The 12,367-nt window shown below is 45.5% G+C and overlaps 1 protein-coding gene across 10 annotated transcripts in view; it reads left to right on the top strand.

Annotated features, from left to right (window-relative positions):
- MAP7D2 (MAP7 domain containing 2) overlaps nucleotides 1–12,367 on the top strand; it is a 106,382-nt gene extending 94,015 nt beyond the window's left edge. For 6 of the 10 annotated variants that reach the window (XM_081043500.1, XM_081043497.1, XM_081043506.1 and 3 more), the window contains 7 exons: nucleotides 1,682–1,928; nucleotides 2,678–2,782; nucleotides 3,734–3,790; nucleotides 4,223–4,301; nucleotides 6,109–6,295; nucleotides 8,769–9,044; nucleotides 10,834–12,367. In XM_081043500.1, coding sequence (XP_080899626.1) covers nucleotides 1,682–1,928; nucleotides 2,678–2,782; nucleotides 3,734–3,790; nucleotides 4,223–4,301; nucleotides 6,109–6,295; nucleotides 8,769–9,018 — 925 coding nt within the window. In that variant the 3' untranslated portion in view covers nucleotides 9,019–9,044; nucleotides 10,834–12,367. The remainder of the gene's footprint in view (nucleotides 1–1,681; nucleotides 1,929–2,677; nucleotides 2,783–3,733; nucleotides 3,791–4,222; nucleotides 4,302–6,108; nucleotides 6,296–8,768; nucleotides 9,045–10,833) is intronic. The other 4 variants (XM_081043504.1, XM_081043498.1, XM_081043499.1 and 1 more) reach the window with 3 other exon arrangements.

Raw genomic sequence — 12,367 nt, forward strand, 5'->3', positions numbered from 1 at the left:
TCTCTAAGCTCTTTAAACATTGTTATCATCAGTTTTTTGAACTCTGTCTCTGATAGGTTGGTTACCTCTATTTCATTTGGTTCCGTTTCTGGACGTTTCTTCTGTTCTTTTATTTGAGACATGTTTCTTTGTTTCCCCATTCTGGCTGACTCTCTTGTGTTTGCTTTGATGTATTAGGTAGATCCCCTAGAGTTCTTAGTTCTTGCTGGGTTATCTTATGTAGTACGTGTCCTTTATATTTGACTTGCACTACTTCGTTCTTCTCCTCTGCGTGTGCTCCAAAGGTGACTCTTGTGTATATTGTCCTGTTAAAGATCTTTAATTGCTTTTCGCTTGTGAGTAGGTGGGGTTAATTCCTAGGCTGACTTATAGTGAGACTTGGCTCTGCCCACCGCAGGGTGTTCTGCTGCGTGAGGATTGACCACTTAAATGTGGTTTGGCCTCTGTGGGCTCTTGTGCCTGTAGAGAATTCCCTCTGGGTGTGTGACTTGTAGGTCAAACACGGGAGTACTCTGGTTTGGTCTGGAGTTGGCCTCTGGATATGTTGAATCTTGTGCCTCTCAAGCTGGGCCCTGCAAGTAATCCTTGCATGAGTCTCTTAGCTGTTCTGTGATGAGCAGAGAGTCGTTTGATGGGTTATATGTCCCGTTTGTGATAAGATCCAGAGGAGAACTGAAAAAGGGCGCCCCGCTGCCACCATTCCTGTGACGTGAAGTTGCTGGATTGTGAAGAAGTCCTACAGGTTCCAGGTCATGGGGAAGGGGCTGGACTGAGATGTGTCCACTCTTGGGCTCCAGCAGAGGAATGGTGACTCGGAGGGCCTCAGAGGCATATGGAGAGCAGACTGAGGTGTGTGTGGCTTCGAGACCAGGGCTGGAAAACAGTTGCTGTTTTTGCTGTGTGAGAGCTTCCTCCCATCTCCCATGCATTATTAACTTACTTCATTCTCACAGTGATGTCGTGGAGCCAACAATACAGCTGTTCCCATTTTTAAAATGGGCATCAGAAATGATGAGTGACTTTCCAAGGAAGGGTCACATAGTGAGTGGCACAATCAGAACGCAATCTTGGTCTTGCCCATATGTCATATTGCCAGTAACACATTGCACGATGAGTATGATTTCTCAAGTGTTTTATAGATTAGGAAAGTAAAACGTGTGAGCTAGAAGAGCCTTAGAGATGTAAAAGCAGGCGCTTGGAAGTTACAGAATGTTCCCCACTGCTCAGCATTCATTATCATCACATCACCAACCATTCATCTGTGGATGAAAAATGTCTAAATGCCACTTAGTTTTTATATAGCAAAGAAGAAAAGCTAAAATAGACTTTTAAAGATTGCCAAAATAAATGGAAATAGATATTTTAATTTCTGTATTAAATGTCAAGTTTCTTTTGAGCATTTTCTTCCATTTGCTGCTTCAGAAATCATATACCAATTCAAACCCAAAGTGAACGTTTTAAGCCCATAGTCACTGCTCTTAAACTGCTGACTGGTTTATATATGTAAGTATATGGACTGGAGTGGCTTTCCGAGAAGGATGAGTCATTTTCTTAAGTGGATACTAATTCAAGTGCACGTGTCTGTGACTCTGTCACGCATTATGCTCTAGTGTCAGCACGGTTCTTTGGCAGTTTGCCTTTTGAACATGTCATTGTCTAACAACAGTTATGTTCTCAAAAGGCTGGAGAGAGAGGAATTGAAAAGAAAGGCAGAGGAGGAAAGATGTCGCTTAGAAGAGGAAGCCCGTAAGCAGGAAGAGGAAAGGAAGCGGCAGGAAGAGGAAAAGAAGCAGCAGGAAGAGGAAGAGAAAAGACAGAAGGAAGAGGAGGCCAAGAGGAAGGCCAAGGAGGAGCTGCTGTTGAAAGAAGAGCAAGAAAAGGAAAAACAAGAAAAAGAAAAGCAGGAAAAAGCCATGATTGAAAAGCAGGTACCATATGAGTCTTCATATAGCCTTACCTCAATGGCCTTCGTTAATACTAGGTAAAATTAGTTAAATTTGAATAACTCATAATAGTCACTTGAAGTATTTTCTGAAATTAACTGGGCTGGTTATTAAATATGAGTTACTTTGGGCAATAAAAGTGAAGTTGGTAATGTTTGCTGTATGTCAGTTCGGGTTCCGTCAACATTGGACCCTGGATGAGATTTGGATGCCGGTTGTTTATGTGAGAGAAGATTCCGGGAAGCTGGTAGGGAATTGAGAGGAAAACCAATGTAAGCGTGTGGATGAGTGGGTTACTGTGCGCAACTGGAACTCTCCTGTTGGGACTAAGAGACTCTGCAATGTGCCTTAGAATTGTCCCTCTAAAGGCTGAGGAAACGGTTATTTATCTACCAACTCCTGCCTCTCATGGTTGAAGGTCACTCCTAACCACACATACTCTTCATCGCCAGAGATCCTGGCCACGTATGGGAACTGTCTGCAGGTGATTTGTATATGTGCTGCCGAAGCGGGCACATCTGCAGGTGATTTGCATGGTGGACCAAGGGCGTGAGTGAGGCCCAGCCATGTGTGCTGCTTTGTAGAGCTGGCTGTGTAAATCCACATTGAGTATCAGGGCGGCACCCACTTTGGGGTCAATGAGGAGGTGCAGCACATGTGCAAACCTCTGGGAATTACGCCAGTGTTTTCTTAGCTTAGTAAAGCCCATGCCTTGGTTTACCTGTTTCTTTCAGAAGGAAGCAGCAGATGCAAAGGCCCAGGAGGCAGTTAAACAGATGCGTCTAGAAAGAGAACAGATCATGCTGCAGATTGAGCAGGAGCGACTGGAGAGGAAGAAGGTAAGGGCCGACGGATTAGGAGGGTTTAGGGTGAGATAGGAACAGGAAGTAAATCCAGATTTTTTTCCCAGTTGTTGCGTAGAATGATCTTAGAATTGTCAAATTAGGTCACGTTCATTGATAGTGCTGCTGGTATCTTTTATATCTTTGTTTTGTCATCTTGCTCTAACAGTTACTAAGAGAGGAGTGGTAAAAGCTCCATCTGTGATTGTGGATTTGTCCGTTTCTCCTTCCAGTTCTATCAACTTGCGTTTTAAGTTTTGAAACTCTACTGTTAGGTGACTACATATTTCCAATTACGAATTTTTCCTGTTGAATTGACACCTTTATCATTATTAAATATCCTTTATCTCTAGTAATACTTGTCTTACAGTCCTTTTAACGATTAGCATCTGCATAGTAAATCTTTTCCCATCCTTTTACTTTGAACCTATGTGTGTCCTTATAAGTGTGTGTCTTGTAAACAGCGTATAGTCAGGACTTGTTATTTTAATCCAGTTTGATAGTCTGTCTTTAAATTGGAGTGTGTAGTCCATTTAAATTTAATGTACTTACAAATAAAGTTGGGTTTCAGGAGGCTGATTATAAAGGAGCATTGTTATGGTGTCCTAGCTCCAGCCTGGGCTTTGTGTTGCTGTAGGCCTGGGAGCTGGAAGACCAATCTGCTCCCCCCTCCTGCCTTGCACCTCAGCCTCTAGAAGGGCAGGTGGTGATTTGGTGATCTTTAGATAACCTAAGGAGAGGGACGAGAAAGATGGGATATAAATTCAATGTTGATTCGAGATACTTACTAATTCACTTCTCAAGCATTCATAGGGTAGAGGTGTATCTCTGCAAAACCAATGGAAAACTTTTGAGTTTTCTGAGAAATGTGAAATTGCATATAGACCTAGCTACTTTTATATGTTTTTCGTCTTGTAGTCCTCTTACCTGATTCTTTTTGGTTTCCAGAGAATAGATGAAATCATGAAGCGAACAAGGAAGAGTGATGTGTCTCCAGAAGTGAAGGTAAGCATTCAGTGTACCATTTTAATAGTTCATGTACTGAATAAAAGGAATAGCAGAATCCATTCAGTGGAACTGTAGGGCTTGGAGAGGACTCACCAGACAAAATGGACTCTTCCTGCTTCATTCCTGGCTTGATTAAGGAGGCTGTAGGTGCCTGAAAAGAGAGGAGTTTCAGAGATGGGGTCACTTAAAAATTTCCTCAGAGAAATGGGGGTGGGATGGGGTTGAGGGAAGGCATAGTAGTCCATGAATACAAAAGAGAGTGGTGACCTAGTACTAAGCGAAACACGCTGATTCGTAGTAAGCTCAGAAGACTCAAAGAACGATCATGGAGCAGGCAGATGGCCCAGCATGGTTCCAGAAATCATCTGATGCTTTTCAGAAGCATTTGTCTTTGTATGTAAAGGCAGCCTTGCTTCTGTCTGTTTTCAGAAAGAAGAGCTGAAAGTGCAGCTTCAGCCTGCTGTGCACGTGGAAAACAAGGCAAAGCCAGTTGTCCCGGACAAAATAGGTGAGTAGAGGTCTGGTCCTTAGGCTCTTCCTTTCAGCATGAAGGCTCGAAGCATGTCCTGCAGGGGACAAGCACCCATGGGTCCTAACAGCGTGATTGCTGGAAGGGACCTGTGCAGTGTCCCTTCCCTGCTGGAGCTTCCATGTCCAGCACCAGTCTGTCAGGTGCATTTGGAGACCACTGAGTTCCTTGGGTACTCTGATCATTGCAGCCAGGATCCACCTATCTGCTGGACCCTGTGGCTTTCCGGGGGTCGCATTCCAAGACACAAAGGCCTGGAAGAAGAGCTGTGTGGCAGGGTTTTCGTTGGACCATAAACTGTCAAGATGTCGCCTACCCTCTAAAAGATAAGGCACAGGCCCCAGAGCGGATCCGGCCTGCCGAGCCTCCTTTTTCCAGTCAGGGAAGGGAAAGTATTTATGACAGTCCTCAGTGACCCCGATGCTGGGAACCCAGAGTCTATCTCTTTCAACTCAGTACCCGCAGAGCAGGCTCAGAGGAGGCAGTGCTGGAACCAAGGCTGGAGCATGCTCTGGTAGTGGAGGAGACCCCTATCGTGTCCCCCACTATCCTGGATCCTAGGGAGACCTACAGCCCTGGCACAGCCCTCCTCTGACTCTCCTTTCCCGCTGCACCAGGGCCCGTGTTCTGGATTTTGCAGAGTAGGCAGTCCCTAACTCAGATGGGGGTGCATGCCTCCAAATTCAGGGGATTGAAGAAGCGTCTCTTGCTGGGGCACCAGTGAATCTCCTTTGAGAATTTGGCTGAGGGTAAGCCATTTCCCCAGCAAGTATTTAGATAATAGAGGGATCCGGTGTGTGAGGGGGCTCATTCTATCAACACCATCCTCCCCTGCGCTGCCATTCCTTCCTCCATTCCCAGACCTGGGCTCCCGATGGGGAAGAAAAAGATCTGGTTTTCTAACCACCTCCTTCCTTATCCAACCCTGAAACTCCAGGATATGGAAGGAAAATGGGCAGCAAATTTTTCATGATGTAAAGAGTTAAAGATGCATTATGTGTTTGTCGAGTATTATTTTCTTGTGTGCCCGGGTGTGCACGTGTGTGCAGTGTCTGTGAGGTGACAGGCATGCATGAGAGTTGAGTGAGCACACAGCTGATGTTTTCCAGGGTGGAAGGTCGCACATGTACTGTGTGTGTATCCCGAGTGTGCCTCAGTGTTGCCTACGTGTAACAGCCTCACCGGAGAAATCATTCTCATTCCTCTTTTTTATTCATGTATGCACACAGCACACATATCCACAGCTCTTCACGTTCTGCCTTTTCTCTCTGTCTGTTCAGCCCACATTACTGTACACATATGGCCAGAGAAAGGAGCTTAACTGCTGGGCAGGTTCTGTTAAGAACTGATGGCTGTTCTGTGGGTGTTTCTCCTATCTTCCACACTCCTGGGTGGTCCAGCTCTTTTGCAGCATGTACCCTCAGAACTCCGAAGTTAGAATATTTCATGGTAGCCAAAGTCAGAAAAGGTGTATCCAACTCAGAGTTACTCTTCACGTTTTTCCTTTGCCTTGTGGCTCAAGAACCTACTTCCAGAGCTGGGGACCGATACAGTGTACGACACCCAACCTCCTGGGTGGGTCCTGAGCCCTGCACAAACGCTGGGGATATCATTTGTCTTCTCTTCCACTGTGTGAAGATGATTGCCTGGGTCTCTTTTTGCAAAAGATGTTGCATTGTTGGTAAAAACAGTGGATTAAATTAATTGCCTCGGTATATATTTCCTCTGTTGCTCCATTGTTTGGGGTATTTTACGATTAACAGAAGGACTTTGCGTTCTCAATCAGAAGTCAACGGATTGAACACCTGCCAGGAAGTTAACGGTGTGGGGCGGGCTGCCCCAGCAACTTTCCCCCGAGACGTTTTCTCCAATGGGCTTAAACCGGTTGGGGGACTTGTTCATCTGGATGCTCTTGATGGGAAATCAAACAGTCTGGATGACTCAACCGAAGAAGTTCAGTCTATGGATGTGAGGTAAGCCCCTTTCTCTTGCGTTTGAGCCTCATCTCCAAACACCTCCGCTGCCTTGGAGTTGATCTCTTCGTGCTTTACGCACCCAGGTCACCTCCGGTCGGTGAGCTTGCCGTCCCGGAAAGCTCTCACTGGTACATTCGTGTCTTGGATCAGGCTCCTTAGAAGCAGAGCCTGAGGCAGAGGGCCTAGTGCCTGGCATTCATCGGACACAGTTATCAGGAGAAGGTGGCAGGAGCAGGGAGCAGTATGGGGTGGGGAGGTCACTAGGCAAGGATGCTGTCTCAGCTGGTCCCACAGGAGCTCTGGAGGGTGACTTTCCACCAGAGACATGCGGCCTCCATGCCACCTTATCTGCCAGCCATTGGCTGTGGGCCACTCAGGGTGGGAGGATGCAGGATCATGTCTGTGGGCATGGGCTCCCAGCAGCCCGAGGCACTTGTCAAGGAAACAGACGGCAGCACTGAGTCCCTAGCTGCCAGCTCTCTGCAGCTGGGGGATGGGGGCGCCCACAGGTACAGGAGATCTGGGTGGGGCACTGACAGGGCCCACTTTGTCCAGTGTCTCATGTTCATGTCAATTTGTCATTAAGACTTGTTAAAGGAACTAATTTGCTTTCAGATTCTAAAAACTTAAGGAATTATTAAACTGGTATGTTTGTGGATGACATCATGAGGCAGATTAATCCCAGATGAAAGGAGAAGTCTGTTCACGAGGGGTTGGGGCACAGGCACTGGAACAGAGCCAGCTCCGTTGCAATGGGGGACGGCTCTCTGAGTCAGGAGGGAATGACAGTGTGACGCAGGAGCTCTGCCAGAGCTGCAGCCGTGGATCGTGGATCGCTGGCTCTGCTCTCCTTGGCTGACTTCTCCGCTCAGTCTGGGGGTGGGCCATGGGGAGGAGGGTCTTTCCCAAGGCATGCCGATTACAAATATCCCAGCATGTGCACCCTGGCCTTGAGCAAGATATGTGAAAACCCAGGGTCCAGCAGCCCCGTTACCAGCAGGGCAAGTCCTGCACAGTGACAGCAGGGCGGCTGCCATCATGGCAGGCTTTTACTAACTGGCACCACTCTGTCCCCAGGGGAAAACAGCGGAGGCACCTTAAAGGTTAACACAACATTCTTCCCCCACCTGTATGCTGAGCCAGCTGTGCTTATTCTTTATGTCTGGGTGGGGAGGGGGGATAAGACATGGCACCTGCCAAGGTACAAGAAAGTGAAGGGGCTTTGTGTGTGCACTGAGATCTCCCTGTGGCCACCTCTGCATTTGAAGAGAGGGGATTCCTGGAGGCTGCGCCCAAGTTTGTGTCCTCTCCAAGTTCTGGCCTGCTGTTTAGACCCAGGAAATGGAGGTGGGGCGGGTGTTTCTGCTAATGAGGCAGTCTGCCCAGGCTGCAGCCACCAGAAGTGGTGTTAGGTCAGCTGCTCAGTGTGAGGGAGACGGCTCTTCTGAGCTTCTGCAGTTCAGCGGGTTTTTCTAGATTCTTCTCTAAGATCTTATCAAGGAACAAAAGAACAGACAAACCTGGCAGCAGCCTTACTCTGGCTGTTAAGAGAGACTGTAGGTAACAGGCCCTCAAATTGCAGGCCACCACTCACCTAAGCCAGGCGTGTGGTTGACTCAGCCATGAAACTCCTTCCATGTCTAGGGAGGAAAGAGAGAAAGAGAGAGAAAGAGGGAGGGGGGAGGAAGGAAAGGAAGGAGGGAGGGAGGGAGAGGAGTTACCGTGTTTCCCCGAAAATAAGACCGGGTCTTATATTACGTCATAATGTACTAAATGTACTAAATGGGCAGGAGCTGGATAAGTCAGGAGAGTGGAGGGAAAGCCTCACTTTAGAGAGGGAGCCGTGGAAGAGATTCAGTGTGCAGGTGACTTGTGGGGATGGTGGGGTCCTTGTTAACTGTGGCCCCAACCCTCCCCACGAACTCTTCCCCAGCAAGAGCACATGACGCCCACATGAGCCTGGTAGGGAGAGATGACTGTTCGTCCCATTTTACAGCAGAGGAACCTGAGGCTGGGGAAGGAAAAGCAGCTCACCTAAGGCACCACTGCTATAGAGGCTGCACCCGGAGCCCCAGTGCTAGTCAGGGCCCTTCCTCAGCTCACTTTTAACTTGTAGCATTTCCCTTCTGTCTGGGTTCCCATTTCAAAGATTTAGAAAGTGCTTGCCTCCTCTGCATTCGAGTGCTGCTGCCTGTGGGTCCTATTTTCTTCCTTCCTGTGAACTTGGCCTCCACAGCCCTGCTCAGCCCACTTCCCTTGTTCTCATCCCAGGTCCTTGTGTCTGTCAGCGTCTCAGATTTGAACTAACTTGTATTTTCTACAGTGTGTTATACACAAGCTCTGGTTCTAAATCCATCTTCTCTAGAAAAGTAGTATAACAAAGTATTAGAATTAATAGTTCTATCTGTCTATCTGTCTGTCTGTCTCTCCCTCTCCTTCTCCCTCTCCCTTTCTCTCCCCATGCCCCCAGTCCTGTTTCAAAAGAAGAGCTTATCTCCATCCCAGAATTTTCACCAGTGAGTGAAATGATTCCTGGGGTGTCTCTGGACCAAAATGGAACTGGTAATGCCCGAGCTCTGCAAGATCTCTTAGATTTCACCGGCCCCCCCATGTTCCCCAAGAGATCCAGTGAAAATCTCAGCCTGGATGACTGTAACAAAAACCTGATCGAAGGATTTAACAGTCCCAGCCAAGAAAATACCCTGAACACCTTCTGTTGACAAATACAACACCTCTTTAATGAAAGGTACAGTCTTTTGATGATAGTCGAAATAAGTCCGTAACTCTCCAACTGGGGTTGTAAAGATAGGATAAACATCACTCAGCCTCCTGGATGGTCAGTTTTAATTGAAAAATGCAAACATGAATATGAATGTGTGGTATATACTGCAGCACACACAAGACTTGGGATGGATTTCAAGGGAAGCCTTCACATGGGAGCCTTCAGTGCGACAACCGCCAAGCCCGCCCCTGCTGTTAGGGGTGTGTGGATGGGATGTGTGTGTGTGGAGAAGCACTGGCTAAAAGTTGGACCAACCATCTGTCTCAAGTAGCACCTGATTTCGAGGCAGAGAAAGAATGCTCTAATACTGGTACAAGGCACTGGTGTTAATAAAATGAATTTCTCCCATAGTTTTACTCAGTGACATCGCACATTTTATCGAATTATTCACATCCCGTTCTGTTGATCCATTCTGGAATCTTTCAAAGCAAACTCTCTGTTCTTGGAGCATACCTGAGGGAGTGGAGGGGAGGGGGAGAACTGAAGTTTGTCCCCTGAATCTTTTGTTCCCCACTTTTGGCCTTTTTTCTTGCCTAAGACCTTCTAGAAGCTCTTCTCATTTGAGTAAGTTTTATCTATGAGTTCTAAACACTCTGAATTTGTGTGCAGTTACTTATATACACCTCACATTGGATTTACTTCAGTTTGAGGCTTATTTGTTTTTCAGTGATGGAAACAAATAGAATTTATCATCAAATTTTTGTGTAACTTAATGACAACTTCCCTCCCACTTTAAACCCTTTTAAAGACATTTTTATAAATTCTTCGCATACTCTGTCATTTTATTTTTTATGATGCTCCACTCCTATAACAAAACTTCAATGCCTGAGAGGATGTAGTCCAATGTATTTCTCAAATGAGGAAGCATGTTGAGGAGGCCACAAGGGCCACGGTTGGGGTGTGTCATATACTTATTTCTAGCTGACTTCAGCTATTGGCTATAGACAGCGAGTTTTAGTGTTCGCTTCTCTTGGCTCTGGAGAAAGCAATTGTGCTTCTTTCACACATAAGAGGGAATGCGCGGCAGGTAATTTTTAGAATAAACCATGTCCCTGGTCTGGAAGAACAGCTGCCTTCTGGGATACTTCAAAAACAAAAACCACCTGAACGTTCTAGTTCTCTGACAGTTATATGGCTTAATATTTGGTATAAAGTGTCTTTTGTTGTTAGCAAACCTTGAATCCTTCAGTTCACGGACCTCACTATCCAGTAAGGACCAGAAACTACACAAAACTTAGGCTCCTCAAATCTATTTTCTGCATCTCTAACTAAAAGAAATGCAAAGTCCCTGTCCAAAAAGAAAAAAAAAATCTTGGCTAAATAATTGTATCCACACTGCTTGTATATTTTCATTTGTCATGTAGTCTATTTCTCAAATTCTTCAAAACTAGGGGTGGTACCACCCCCAAGGGGGGCCACTTATAAATGTATTGAGGGGTTTTCTAGTCACAACAGCTGGGAGCAGCACTGGAATTTGGAAAACAAAGCTTGGGACATTAAACATCCTGCGGGTTTTAGGACAGTCCCACACAAAGAAAATTTGGCCCACCTAAAAGAATAGTCCTACACAAAATGCTGTAGCACTCCTGTTGCGAGATTCGGTATGAACCAAGGAAATTATAATTACCCAGAAGGTAGAAAGTCCCATAGAGTGTGAGCATTTTAGAGAGAGAGAATACTGTAGGTACTACAAAGTGCAAAATACTCAGTGTCTTCGTTCGTCTCACCAGGGTTTGTTTGTGAATTGACACAGGTGGTGTTTGGAGAATCCGTGAAGCTGCTGGTGGTCACTTCCGCTGCCGGCCCTCGGAGGAAGCTCCTGCTGTCCTTAACCACTGGATTCCAAAGTGTTAGATCCCAACGGAAATGTATTCCTTGTTAGTATGTCAAACCCTGGCCACCCTTGGTAGAAACCTTGCCACGTTGGCCTTTGTCGGGCTTTAGCAAAGTTTCATGTTACAGTTCTATTTATGAGCTTCTGCTGCTGATAAAGCACTTCCTGTACTACTTACTCTTATCATAGTGAGCCTCCAAAACGCAGTCTTTCCTACTTGGAAATTCATCTTGTAGCCATTCTTACTCTCAAAGTTGGAGCACATAAACATGTAGATGTGGTTTCCTGTAAATATTCTAGACATTTACCCAGATTCTCCTTAAACATATACTGAACTTGGGCTGCATATCTCCCCATCTGTGTTTAGAAGGAGAGGAAATTCTGGAGGGTTCCCCCTCTGGGGTTTCTTTGTTGGGCAGTTACTATTAAGAAGCTGTTTTTCATTATTAAGCTTAGTCACCTGCAAAATGTGTTGCCCCACTACTCCTTGGGGGGCTAACAGAATAAGTCTGGCTGAGTAAGGAAGCCATTAACCAACCAGTGTGATGTCTGTTTTCTTATGCATATTCTATAGACGCGGGCAGCTGAATCTAGCAAAAAACTTTTCATGGGGCACCTCAAAATTTCCAAGGTGTAGTCACTCCAAACCATCGAGTGGCTTTTGGACTGAATGAATTGTGTGTCTCATGCACAGCTAGTTAGTTTTCATGTTGTTGCTATTGTTTTTCTCTTGTATCTTGGGGATTTGTTTGTTTGTTTGCTCCTGTATTTGCTCAACTCTAGTAAAACCAGGTACCAATGAAAATCTTATGCTTTGAAACAAGGAGGCCCTGAACTGGACCAAGTATGTCATTTTAACCGTCTTTGACATAAAATTATCTGAACGTGGACAAATGACACTAGAATGTATACGCCATACGTTTTATGCCATATAATAAGGTGGTTTTTTTTATTGTTCTTTTTTGTGGTGAAATGTGACTTTCAGATTAAAATGACCTTTTCTTCTTTGAAACTTTTTTTTGACTTGTACAATAGAGAGTTCGAAAAGATCCATAATTCAGACTGAGGTTGCAACCAGGAAATATAAAGAAGTCTCAGTAGTAATCAGCTAGTTCATGTGCTTTTAAAACCAACTACAGTATAAGACTTTATTAGTTATGGAAACTGTGTATGTTTGTGTATGTGTATATTCTAAATAAAATATATGCCTACACTAATGCAGTGCCAATGATCGTGATGACTGTTGGGGAAAATCTTTTGTGACAAGCACACAAAATGATAGCATAGTCTGACTTTCAAAAAATGCCTCTCCATCTTCTTACAGCTTTATTTGGCTAAAGGTCTGTTCTGTTGTGATCTGTTGTACCTCACAGCACCATTGTGACTGTGGTGATGCCTCGTTTGCATGATGTGTACATTGTGTTTCACGTGAAATACATTTTCACTAAAGATT

Source organism: Rhinolophus hipposideros (genome assembly GCF_964194185.1).
Source record: "Rhinolophus hipposideros genome assembly, chromosome: X".
In the NCBI taxonomy this organism is placed as follows: Eukaryota; Metazoa; Chordata; class Mammalia; order Chiroptera; family Rhinolophidae; genus Rhinolophus; species Rhinolophus hipposideros.